Source organism: Entelurus aequoreus, linkage group LG19 (assembly GCF_033978785.1).
Source record: "Entelurus aequoreus isolate RoL-2023_Sb linkage group LG19, RoL_Eaeq_v1.1, whole genome shotgun sequence".
In the NCBI taxonomy this organism is placed as follows: Eukaryota; Metazoa; Chordata; class Actinopteri; order Syngnathiformes; family Syngnathidae; genus Entelurus; species Entelurus aequoreus.
The window spans coordinates 34463096-34477065 of record NC_084749.1 but is presented as its reverse complement, the minus strand read 5'-3'; the positions used below and the strand labels follow the sequence as shown (position 1 = coordinate 34477065).

The 13970-nt window shown below is 39.3% G+C and overlaps 1 protein-coding gene across 2 annotated transcripts in view; it reads right to left on the bottom strand.

The window, feature by feature from the left end:
- The window catches only part of LOC133635314 (tensin-3-like), a 152148-nt gene that overhangs the window by 108000 nt on the left and 30178 nt on the right, over window positions 1-13970 (bottom strand). For both annotated transcript variants that reach the window (XM_062028390.1, XM_062028391.1), the window contains exon 3: window positions 9266-9417. In XM_062028390.1, the coding sequence (XP_061884374.1) occupies window positions 9266-9417 (152 nt within the window). The remainder of the gene's footprint in view (window positions 1-9265; window positions 9418-13970) is intronic.

Here is a 13970-nt window from a genome sequence, read left to right as displayed (position 1 = left end):
AGTCTGGTGTGCCGTGGGAGATGATCTAATTTCACCTATTTGGGTTAAAAATATTTTTTGCAAACTAGTAATTATAGTCTGCAAATGATGTGTTCTTGTTGAGTGTCGGTGCTGTCTAGAGCAGTGGTTCTTAACCTTGTTGGAGGTACCGAACCCCATTAGTTTCATATGCGCATTCACCGAACCTTTCTTTAGTGAAAAGTAAAATGTTATTTTTCCAAATTCAAGACAAATTGATATGTTGTTTGGTAACACTTTAGTATGGGGAACATATTCTAAGTAAAGACTTAATTTAGAGTTATTTGGTTAGGGTTAGGGTTAGGGTTAGGGTCAGGTTTAGATGATTAGGGTTATAATAAGGCCATGTCGAATAAGGCATTAATAAGTACTTAATAATGACTACCGTATTTTTCGGACTATAAGTCGCAGTTTTTTTTCATAGTTTGGCCGGGGTGCAACTTAAACTCAGGAGCGACTTATGTGTGAAATTATTAACACATTACCGTAAAATATCAAATAATATTATTTAGCTCATTCACGTAAGAGACTAGACTTATAAGATTTAATCGGATTTAGCGATTAGGAGTGACAGATTGTTTGGTAAACGTATAGCATGTTCTATATGGTATAGTTATTTGAATGACTCTTACCATAATATGTTACGTTAACATACCAGGCACGTTCTCAGTTGGTTATTTATGCGTCATATAACGTACACTTATTCAGCCTGTTGTTCACTATTCTTTATTTATTTTAAATTGCCTTTCAAATGTCTATTCTTGGTGTTGGTTTTTATCAAATAAATTTCCCTAAAAAATGCGACTTATACTCCAGTGCAAATCAGTCTGACTTCTGCTGTTGCCGTAACCGTAATACGCCGATAGGGAGAAGTTTTTATTTACACGATGAGTCGGGTGTGTTTTGACCTCCGTCGAACCCCTGAGGCCGACTCACCGAACCCAGGTTAAGAACCACTGGTCTAGAGCTCGGCAGAGTAACCGTGTAATACTCTTCCATATCAGTAGGTGGCAGCAGGTAGCTAATTGCTTTGTAGATGTCAGAAACAACGGGAGGCAGGGTGCAGGTAAAAATGTGTCTAATGCTTGAACCAAAAATAAACAAAAGGTGAGTGCCCCTAATAAAATGCACTGAAGCTTAGAGAACGCTATGCAGAACAAAACTAAAACTGAACTGGCTACAAAGTAAACAAAAACAGAATGCTGGACGACAGCAAAGACTGACTGTGGAGCAAAGACGGCGTCCACAATGTACAACCGAACATGACGTGACAATCAACAATGTCCCCACAAAGAAGGATAAAAACAACTGAAATATTCTTGATTGGTGAAACAAAGTAGATGCGGGAAATATTGCTCAAAGGAAGACATAAAACTGCTACAGGAAAATACCAAAAAAAGAGAAAAAGCCACCAAAATAGGAACACTACACACAGGAGAACATAAAAAAATCCAAATAAGTCAGGGAGTGATGTGACAGGTGGTGACAGTACACCTACTTTGAGACAAGAGCTATATTGATCCATGGTTGGTTATGGTTTAAAGTCATACCCAACAATTGCGACAACGACTTTTTACTGTCAACTGAGTTTCGTTTTTAATTATTTCTGCTGGTGGTGCGTGTCCGGATTTTTTCAACGCAAAAAATGTGCCTTGGCTCAAAAAAGTTTGAAAAACACCGCTATATTCAATATATTGAGGAAAATACTTGTCAATCTTCAATCAGCTGATTTAAGAAGTTAACCCCCTTTCTACGACAGTTTTAGCAGTACAGTGATACCTCACTTTTTTCTACGACCCATTTCTCGCCAAAAAGTTTGCCCTTCAATAATCACACAGCTAAACATTGCGCCTAACAATCTAGTCCGTTTGCATGTGTACCTAGTGCCTAAACAAAATCCCACGTGTTGGTGAGTCTTGTCATGTACCAATACAGTACAGTACGGCTATAAAATTACCCAGTATGGTGTCAAAGAAAGTTGCAAATGGCACTTTGATAACGAAGGTCAGAATTCAAGAAAAAACTCAAAGCAAAGTACGAATTTGAAATCTGTGTGGCAGTCCCCTACCCTCCTCTTTTTTTGCTACTCGAGTCTTCAATATAGGTAAAAAGTTAGGTTAAATGTTCAATTAGCCATTTCATTCGTCATTTATATGTATTTAGTATATTGCAGATACTGCGGTATTGCGGTGTCAAAGTCTTCACAATAATGCCATGACGCGTGACAGTATCAAACAAAAACTTGGTGTGTACACTGCAAAAAGTCAGTGTTCAAAAACAAGAAAAAAAAATACAAAAATTAGGGGTATTTTATTTGAACTAAGCAAAATTATCTGCCAATAGAACAAGAAAAATCGGCTTGTCAAGACTTTCCAAAACAAGTAAAATTTGCTAACCTCAATGAACCCAAAAATACCTTAAAAATAAGTATATTCTCACTAATAACAAGTGCATTTTTCTTGGTAGAAAAAAAATTAGACCTTTTTGCTCAATATGTTGAAAAATATTCTTAAATTAAGTAAATAGAAATAGAATAGAAAGTACTTTATTGATCCCTGGGGGAAATTCAGCATTCAGCAAATGCTAGTGCCATTATCTTGACATAATGATATGCATACATCATGATTTTTTTTTCATGCTTGAAGTAAGAAATTATTACTTTAAAAAAGTAGTTTTATACTGTTGATGACACAGCTTTGCATCAGTTCTAGTTTGAAGCATGTTTTACTCGATATAGGTCATAAAATCTCAGCTACAAGCTGTAATATCTTACTGAGATAATTTAGGACCGAAACCCCTAAAACAAGTGAAACACTCTAACATAAAATCTGCTTAGTGAGAAGAATGATCTTATCAGACAGAAAATAAGCAAATATCACCCTTATTTGAGATATTTCATCTTACTTAGATTTCAGTTTTTGCAGTGTAGTTTTTTTTCTGGTGCTTTAACGTTGGCCGGGTCTGAAAATAAACTACATCTCTCAGAATCCTCTACGCAGCGCGGGGCCAACAAGGTGGGGGGCCGTGGAACGCCGTAAGCCGTGTGTGTGCATTAGATGCAAGGAATTGTTTTTTTTAGACATTTCTTGAAAAATCAATCAAATTCCATCTATAACTGTTTGAGTTATGTTGCTAACATACACACAAAAAAAGCCTGGAAAAAACATGGCATCTTTGGTGTAGGTAAGAAAGTCTGCATTCTGCAAAGCAGATGGTCGAAAGGTTTATGCATTTGGGCACAAGCTCTGCCTGCGGAGTTTTGGAGTCTTTTTTCAAAAGAGGCGAATCAGTGACGTAACAGAGTGAGGATATATAGATATGTGGTCATCAATGCCCAGTAGTGCACAAGTGTTTTTCTGTATAGCATTTCTTCAGCCTTGGTCATGTGCTGACATAAATTATGGTATTTTGAGGGGTATTTATTAAAGTCGGACTAAGTTGGACATCACTGAAGGCCTAGGTGGGAAACGCACAGCCTGCCACTGCATTCAAGATAATGTGTTTGATAACGTTGAACCGTATATTTACTGATACCAGCGCACATTCCTACCATAACTCAAATTCTTAACACAAATACAGTTTATGCCAAGAGGACTGCTGAAAATACATATTTGTTGTCGACAAGACAAGGAGACAATTTGCAAATGTTAATAAACTTTTCAAAAACACTTGAACAACAATTGTCAGTCGTGCAAGATCCTTTAAACTGGCTGTCATTGAAAAGCCACCTTTCAAACAATCATGCGCTACCTAAAGTCTTTGAACGCTCAAGAACACATTTTACAAAGTGGGCATTGATCATTGAAATTACCACTGACAATGACATTTTGGAAACCAAATTATTAAACGATAGAAGTGTGGAGGGGGGCGTGGCCTGCGGGCCTGCCGCAAAACGGGGTATGCAAGGACCGGCCTCGAAGACAGCGACAGGTGAGTAGATGACCCAGGTGGGCCTTGTTATCTAATCACCTGTCGCCTTTATTAGCAGCAGCCGGTACAAGACACGGGGTGTGGGAGTTGGAGCCCGAGAAAGACACACAAACTGAGACACGCTGGACTGAAAAGTCCGAAAATATATTGCTGGAAAGCAATCCCTGCATGACAATAAAATACCGTTACCTCAGACTGCCGGGCTCACAAGAAGAATCTTTGTGTCAGGAGAACCCACAGGAGGGCAACCTCTACAGACAGGCAATTGGATTCATAACTACTTGTCACATCATCTTTTGGATCATAGTCATATGAAACAATCAAAAATTAGGAACGTTAAGGCTTTTCTCACATATTGTACGTCATTTAAAGGCCTACTGAAAGCCACTACTACCGACCACGCAGTCTGATAGTTTATATATCAATGATGAAATCTTAACATTATAACACATGCCAATACGGCCGGGTTAACTTATAAAGTGACATTTTAAATTTGCCGCTAAACTTCCGGTTCGAAACGCCTCTGAGGATGACGTATGCGCGTGACGTAGACCGGCGAACACGGGTATGCCTTCCACATTGAAGCCAATACGAAAAAGCTCTGTTTTCATTTCATAATTCCACAGTATTCTGGACATCTGTGTTCGTGAATCTGTTGCAATCATGTTCATTGCATTATGGAGAAGGAAGCTGAGCAAGCAAAGAAGAAAGTTGTCGGTGCGAAATGGACGTATTTTTCGAACGTAGTCAGCAACAACAGTACACAGCCGGCGCTTCTTTGTTTACATTCCCGAAAGATGCAGTCAAGATGGAAGAACTCGGATAACAGAGACTCTAACCAGGAGGACTTTTGACTTCGATACACAGACGCCTGTAGAGAACTGGGACAACACAGACTCTTACCAGGATTACTTTGATTTGGATGACAAAGACGCAGACGTGCTACTGTGAGTATGCAGCTTTGGCTTCTAAACATTTGATCGCTTGACCGTATGTGCGCAACTTTTTTTTGCGTATGTACGTAACTTTTTAAAAATATATAAGCTTTATGAACCTTGGGTTAGGTGAACGGTCTTTTGGGCTGAGTGATTGTGTGTGTTGATCAGGTGTTTGAATTGTATTGGCGTGTTCTATGGAGCTAGGAGCTAGCATAGGAGCTAGGAGCTAGCATAACAAACACGCAGGTGTTTTTATGCAGGATTAATTTGTGGCATATTAAATATAAGCCTGGTTGTGTTGTGGCTAATAGAGTATATATATGTCTTGTGTTTATTTACTGTTGTAGTCATTCCCAGCTGAATATCAGGTACCGTGAGTATGCAGCCTTGGCTGCTAAACATTTCATAGCTTGACCGTATGTGCGCGTCACGTACGTGACTTTTTAAAAATATATAAGCTTTATGAACCTTGGGTTAGGTGAACGGTCTTTTGGGCTGAGTGATTGTGTGTGTTGATCAGGTGTTTGAATTGTATTGGCGTGTTCTATGGAGCTAGGAGCTAGCAGAGGAGCTAGCATAACAAACACGGAGGTGTTTTTATGCAGGATTCATTTGTGGCATATTAAATATAAGCCTGGTTGTGTTGTGGCTAATAGAGTATATATATGTCTTGTGTTTATTTACTGTTGTAGTCATTCCCAGCTGAATATCAGGTCACCCCCGGCTCTCACAGCATCTTCCCTATCTGAATAGCTTCAACTCCCCACTAGTCCTTCACTTGCACTTTACTCATTCACAAATCTTTCATCCTCGCTCAAATTAATGGGGAAATTGTCGCTTTCTCGGTCCGAATCTCTCTCACTTCATGCGGCCATCATTGTAAACAATAGGGAACTTTGCGTATATGTTCAACTGACTACGTCACGCTACTTCCGGTAGGGGCAAGCCTTTTTTTTTATCAGATACCAAAAGTTGCAATCTTTATCGTCGTTGTTCTATACTAAATCCTTTCAGCAAAAATATGGCAATATCGCGAAATGATCAAGTATGACACATAGAATAGATCTGCTATCCCCGTTTAAATTAAAAAAAATCATTTCAGTAGGCCTTTAAATGTTTTGTGCTATGTCAACCAGAGGTCTCAGACACACGCACCGACACGCACTTTAATGCGGAAATTTGATGTTAGTGCGGCCCGCGAGTTTTGAATGAATGTCGCTTGATAGCGTCATACTTGCCAACCCTCTCATTTTTTCCGGGAGACTTTTTGGTTGTTTGGTTCATGGTCCAGTCAATACAGAGGAGGAAAAGGAAAGGCGAGAGCAGACATCCTTGCCGCACCCCAGTCAGGACCTTGAAGGCCTCCGATGGGCATCCGTCATGTAGGACACGACATCGCATCCCTTGGTAGGTGCTCTTGATGATGTTGATGAGCTTTGGTGGGATGCCATAGTGTGCCATCAGCTTCCACAGTGTCTCACGGTCGACACTGTCAAACGCCTTTTCAAAGTCTATGAGTTCCATTCCATGGATTGTTCTATTATAATCCTGAGGGAGGCAATTTGGTCAGCAGAAGATCTTCCATTTCTGAAACCAGCCTGGTTTTCCCTCAGTTGTGCATCGACCAATTTCCCACCCTTTCTAGTAATATGTGGTTAAGCACCTTCCCTGGCGTTGCCGATAATATCGGCAGTCCGATATTATCGGACATCTCTAGTAGCAAATGTATATTTGCGAGGCCATTTTCAAGAAGGATATTTAAGGGAAAGTACATCTGGTCAGACGAGGTCGGCCAACACCGGAAGTTATCCCGGCGGGGAAATGGTTTGCCCGCCACTTTCACACGAATCTACCGACTACAACCAACTACAGACTACGAGCGGTACCACTGGCTTATACAGCGTCGAATGGGTGCTACAAATTGTGAGTTCAAATATTTTATTTCTTAATTTTTTCATGAGCCTGGGATCTTTCTGTGTGGAGTTTGCATGTTCTCCCCGTGACTGCGTGGGTTCCCTCCGGGTACTCCGGCTTCCTCCCACCTCCAAAGACATGCACCTGGGGATAGGTTGATTGGCAACACTAAATTGGCCCTAGTGCGTGAATGTTGTCTGTCTATCTGTGTTGGCCCTGTGATGAGGTGGCGACTTGTCCAGGGTGTACCCCGCCTTCCGCCCGAATGCAGCTGAGATAGGCTCCAGCACCCCCAGCGACCCCGAAAGGTACAAGTGGTGGAAAATTGATGGATGGATGTTTCATTTGTTTCATACAATTTTTTTAATTTTGACAGTACCACGTAAGATATGCTTTATTTGCTAAAGTGGGTTTATTGAATGTTAGATGCGCCAAAAAATAGACTATTTTGTACATTGAGGTGGTTCAATGACCAGTAGTGTGCAAGTGTGTTTCTGTATAGTAACTCCAGCCGTGTCCATGTGGTGACATCAATTACGGTATTTTGAGAGATGAAGTCGGACTAAGTAGGACATCAATGAAGGCCAAGGTGAGAAACGCATGAACTGAAAGAATATGATCATGTTGTCACGACCGGGTCGCATGGTGCTGCGAGGTTCGTTCCCCCGGGGATGCAAACGGAACACTCCGGACAGGACTTGCAGGTAGGAACATGATTTAATTCTCGAAACAAATCAAAGCACCACCAAGAACAGAAAACAAGTCAAAAGAAACACGTGCCAATCGCACTCAAAACTAAACTTAGCATGGGCTAGGAGACAAGCAAAACTTACGTGACGAGGGCATGAAGCAAACAATGACGCCAGACTGAGCGTGGCGAGAAAGGTGACTAAATAGCTCTCTGATTAGTGGTTGACAGCAGCTGAGCGTGGGACCACTAACCAGAGGCAGGTGAACCCAATTAATCCCCATGGTGACCAACATAAACCCAGGAGCAGGCCTGGCCCTAACCAATCTGGTGCCCTAGGCAAGATTTTAGGTGGCGCCCCCCCACATCGACAGTGAAGTGTATATACTCACAAGAAACCGAATAGCTTTGTCTTTGACCTTTTTTTTTACTTAAAGAAAGCAAATTAACATATTATATGAGAATGTTATGTTATGATTATCTTTAACCGGATCACAGCAGTGCTCAAATTAAAAAACAGCATTCCCTCTCATGTGATATTGCTTAATTAACATTAATGATGTGCACTTTAACAACTAGGCTTACAACTATACCTAATATATAAAGGGGTGGAAAAGTGACTATTACCTGCAGGGCAAACATTAGCTAACCAGAAGGCAATAACAATGTAAACAAAAAACACCTGCTTAAAAGATCTAATACAAATGTCCCTGAGGAATGTAAGGTGGGAGTACTGTAATTACCTAACATTACATTATTATTTTCCATAACAATGTAGCCCCCTCCACAATATTAACCCGACGTTAAAACAGAACTAGCTATTTATTGATTAGCAATTGCCGAATCATGTAACATTAGCTTAATGCTAAAAAGCCAGGTTACTATCACATTCTGTAACAGACAAATAATTAAATAATTTCATGTAGGCTAACGTTACCTCCCTGCTGCCTCTGTCTTTTTCTCGTTTCTCCTCCTCTTCTTTTCTATTTTTTCTTCCCTGGGCACCTGACAGTTTTGGCCGTTTTGACATCCTGTGTTGATTTTTTGATGTGGTGACGTCCAAAAAGAGTCACGATACGGGAAGGGAGGGGGCGCACCGTGAGGGGGGGGGGGGGGGGGGGGGTAATGTTGTAAAAAATAATATTTCTATTAAATAGGCTTTACTTTGCATTTTAATTCACGTGGGATTATTTTTTGTATTTAGAAATAATAGTAGCAACTTTTTTTTTTTTTTTCTCAACATTTGTGGCACTGGCGTGGCGCCCTTAGCATTTGCCTATACGGCCTATGCCACGGGCCGGCCCTGCCCAGGAGTGCACAAACAGGGACTAAGGGAGTCCAAAGCTAACAGAACATAACAAAACATGATCCGGACCACGGATCATGACACATGTATGCAACCTCAAGCTACAATATAACTTATGACTCCACAACTTCTGTGTTTTTCAAATACATGTGTCATTGTTTAATAATAAACATCATGTGTATTAATAGCAAAGCACTAATATTTAAACATCAATAAGACAGATTAAGATCAGCAGGCACGCTTTGTCTTTTAATCAGTATCATAGACTCATAGTCATCACTCTAACTGACGCAGCAAGATATTATTTCTTATCCTGCTACGTTATCGCTCTTCCTATCCTGAGTAAATCCAGTACGATTAAATAAAATGGCATTCACTGTATCCGTTTTTGTTGATCAACAGTTTTCAAATTCCTCAGCATTAAAGGTTAAATACTGTGTTATTGTAGGACATGAGGATACTGAATGTTACCTTTGGTGATAGGAACGGGGGCCTGTCAACCAGGGAGCCTCCAAAGCTCTGAGGTTCTTCCCCTCTTGATCTTGGATCATGACAAGCAACGTTAAGCATCCAAAGACTAGAGTAGTCTGTCTCATCGCTGATCTGCTTCTGCCGCTTCCAGCCTGTATGAAAGTACAAATATGAAACAAAGGGTCAAAGTGGGGACATGTGCAACATGGAAGCCAGTCAGTCAAACAATGCAATCAAATCAGTCATCTGTACTGCTGTGAAATGTACAAAACCCCAAAGCGGTGAAGTTGGCACGTTGTGTAAATCGTAAATAAAAACAGAATACAATGATTTACAAATCCTTTGGAGAACTGTAGCAAAGCTAGTCTACAATTAAATGACAACATTAACTTAAAGGCCTACTGAAACCCACTACTACCGACCACGCAGTCTGATAGTTTATATATCAATGATGAAATCTTAACATTATAACACATGCCAATACGGCCGGGTTAACTTATAAAGTGACATTTTAAATTTGCCGCTAAACTTCCGGTTCGAAACGCCTCTGAGGATGACGTATGCGCGTGACGTAGACCGGCGAACACGGGTATGCCTTCCACATTGAAGCCAATACGAAAAAGCTCTGTTTTCATTTCATAATTCCACAGTATTCTGGACATCTGTGTTCGTGAATCTGTTGCAATCATGTTCATTGCATTATGGAGAAGGAAGCTGAGCAAGCAAAGAAGAAAGTTGTCGGTGCGAAATGGACATATTTTTCGAACGTAGTCAGCCACAACAGTACACAGCCGGCGCTTCTTTGTTTACATTCCCGGAAGATGCAGTCAAGATGGAAGAACTCGGATAACAGAGACTCTAACCAGGAGGACTTTTGACTTCGATAGACAGACGCCTGTAGAGAACTGGGACAACACAGACTCTTACCAGGATTACTTTGATTTGGATGACAAAGACGCAGACGTGCTACTGTGAGTATGCAGCTTTGGCTTCTAAACATTTGATCGCTTGACCGTATGTGCGTAACTTTTTTTTGCGTATGTACGTAACTTTTTAAAAATATATAAGCTTTATGAACCTTGGGTTAGGTGAACGGTCTTTTGGGCTGAGTGATTGTGTGTGTTGATCAGGTGTTTGAATTGTATTGGCGTGTTCTATGGAGCTAGGAGCTGGCATAGGAGCTAGGAGCTAGCATAACAAACACGCAGGTGTTTTTATGCAGGATTAATTTGTGGCATATTAAATATAAGCCTGGTTGTGTTGTGGCTAATAGAGTATATATATGTCTTGTGTTTATTTACTGTTGTAGTCATTCCCAGCTGAATATCAGGTCACCCCCGGCTCTCACAGCATCTTCCCTATCTGAATAACTTCAACTCCCCACTAGTCCTTCACTTGCACTTTACTCATCCACACATCTTTCATCCTCGCTCAAATTAATGGGGAAATTGTCGCTTTCTCTGTCCGAATCTCTCTCACTTCATGCGGCCATCATTGTAAACAATAGGGAACTTTGCGTATATGTTCAACTGACTACGTCACGCTACTTCCGGTAGGTGCAAGCCTTTTTTTTATCAGATACCAAAAGTTGCAATCTTTATCGTCGTTGTTCTATACTAAATCCTTTCAGCAAAAATATGGCAATATCGCGAAATGATCAAGTATGACACATAGAATAGATCTGCTATCCCCGTTTAAATAAAAAAAATTCATTTCAGTAGGCCTTTAACTACACTGCAAAAAGTCAGTGTTCAAAAACAACAACAAAAAATTCAAAAATTAGGGGTATTTTACTTGAACTAAGCAAAATTATCTGCCAATAGAACAAGAACATTTGGCTTGTCAAGACTTTCCAAAACAAGTAAAATTAGCTAACCTCAATGAACCCAAAAATACCTTAAAATAAGTATATTCTCACTAATAACAAGTGCACTTTTCTTGGTAGCAAAAAAATATTTGAGAACTTTTGCTCAATATGTTGAAAAATATTCTTAAATTAAGTAAATTCTAGTGCCATTATCTTGACATAATGATATGCGCTCGGCATTACATTTACTTATACTAAAAACTAATTTATCTTTCTTAATGGAAATTCAACCAGGCAAGGCTTGTTACTCTCGGGGTCTACTAGCCGCTCAGGCAAATTATATTGTCTAAAAATGCATTTTTCCATCGACAACATGACATCATCGCGCCAAGTGCGTGCTCTTTCAGTCAATTAGTGCGCATATATACAGCCCGGAACCCCGGCCAAAAATTTTTTAATTGTAATTTTGAAGAATTTATCGGAATGTGCATGAACTATTTCTGTTCAAAATTGTTAGAAATGTCACATGTTAAATTTTTAAATATTAACTGTCCGTTTACTGTACTGTGCCAACTGTACTACTATATGAGTACGTATGTTCTATTGTTTCATTGAAAATAAAACAGCAAAGTCCATTTGACTCTCATCTGTTTTAATTATGACACACAATTGTGTCAAAGTCATGATTTTGTTTTTGTTCATGCTTGAAATAAGAAAGTATTACTTTTTTAAAAAAAAGTAGTTTTATACTTGTGAGTGTTGATGACACAGCTTTGCAACAGTTGATATTCTAGTTTCAAGCATGTTTTACTCAATATAGGTCATCAAATCTCAGCAACAAGCTGTAATAATTTACTGAGATCATTTAGGACCAAAACACTTAAAACAAGTAAAACACTCTAACATAAAATCTGCTTAGTGAGAAGAATTATCTTATCACACAGAAAATAAGCAAATATCGCCCTTATTTGAGATATTTAATCTTACTTAGATTTCAGTTTTTGCAGTGTACTGCTGTGAAATGTACAAAACCACGTTGTGTAAATCGTAAATAAAAACAGAATACAATGATTTGCAAATCCTTTGGAGAACTGTAGCGAAGCTAGTCTACGATTAAATGACAACATTAACTTAACTACATCAAAGCTATTTTGTGTTAACGAACAAACGTTATTCCAAAGTATTGCTATATGATTAATAAAACTGATTGATTTTCAGTCAATTGATTTTCCAATTTCGTAATTTTATCCTTCAAGTACACTGCAAAAAGTCAGTGTTCAAAAACAAGAAAAAAAAATACAAAAATTAGGGGTGTTTTATTTGAACTAAGCAAAATTATCTGCCAATACAACAAGAACATTTGGCTTGTCAACACTTTCCGAAACAAGTAAAATTAGCTAACCTCAATGAACCCCAAAATACCTTAAAATAAGTATATTCTCACTAATAACAAGTGCACTTTTCTTGGTAGAAAAAAAAGAGACCTTTTTGCTCAATATCAGTTGATATTCTAATTTCAAGCATGTTTTACTCAATATAGTAGTAGTAAAATAATGTTTTTGCAGCAGACATATTTATTATTGAAGTCACAAAGTGCAGTATTTTTTTTAACATGCCTCAAAACAGCAGCTTGGAATTTGGGACATGCTCTCCCTGAGAGAGCATGAGGAGGTTGAGGTGGGCGGGGTTGGGGGGGAGGGGTGTATATTGTAGCGTCCCGGAAGAGTTAGTGCTGCAAGGGGTTCTGTGTATTTGTTCTGTTGTATTTATGTTGTGCGGATGTTCTCCCGAAATGTGTTTGTCATTCTTGTTTGGTGTGGGTTCACAGTGTGGCGCATATTTGTAACAGTGTTAAAGTTGTTTATACGGCTACCCTCAGTGTGACCTGTATGGCTGTTGACCAAGTATGCCTTGCATTCACTTGTGTTTGAAAAGCTGTAGGTATTATGTGATTGGACCGGAACGCAAAGGCAGTGCCTTTAATGTTAATTGGCGCTGGCGCTGTGTACTTCTCCCTACGTCCGTGTACCACTCCGTACAGCTGCGTTTTAAAAAGTCATAAATTGTACTTTTTGAAACCGATACCGATAATTTCCGAACCGATACCGATAATGTTCGATATTACATTTTAAAGCATTTATCGTCCGATAATATCAGCAGCCCGATATCATCGGACATCTCTAATATTCATGAACAAAAATGTTTTTTAAATTTTGGCTGTTTTGTTGAGTAAAATCATGATTTTTGTTCTTTGTTTTTGTTTGGGGGGGTTTGAACGGTCTAAAATATTTTATTGCATTTTTACTGAATGAAAATTCCTTCTTACCTTAAGTGCAGCATTATTAGTTAGACCTTCCTTCTGCCCTTCTCATCTAAACAGTGTTTGCACCCTGCTTGTTTCTTTGTCCGTTTGTACGTGTTGTTGATTCTCTTTACACAAAGCAGAGCAGAGTTGTGATAACATTGTGCGGTTCGCTAGGTCTAAGGAAGGTGTAATAGCCTTTTTGACTATGGGGGTTGTTCATTTAGAGTACACGCCAAAAGTGTGGACACACCTTCTCCTCATTCAATGTGTTTTTTTTTATTTTCATGACTATTTACATTGTAGATTGTCACTGAAGGCATCAGAACTATGAATGAACACATGTGGAGTTATGTACTTAACAAAAAAGGTGAAATGACTGAAAACATGAGTTATATTCTAGTTTCTTCAAAATAGCCACCCTTTGCTTTGATTACTACTTTGCACACTCTTGGTATTCTCTCAATGAGCTTCAAGCACACCTGTGAAGTGAAAACCATTTCAGGTGACTACCTCTTGAAGCTCATTGAGAGAATGCCCAGCGTGTGCAAAGCAGTAATCAGAGCAAAGGTGGCTATTTTGAAGGAACTATAATA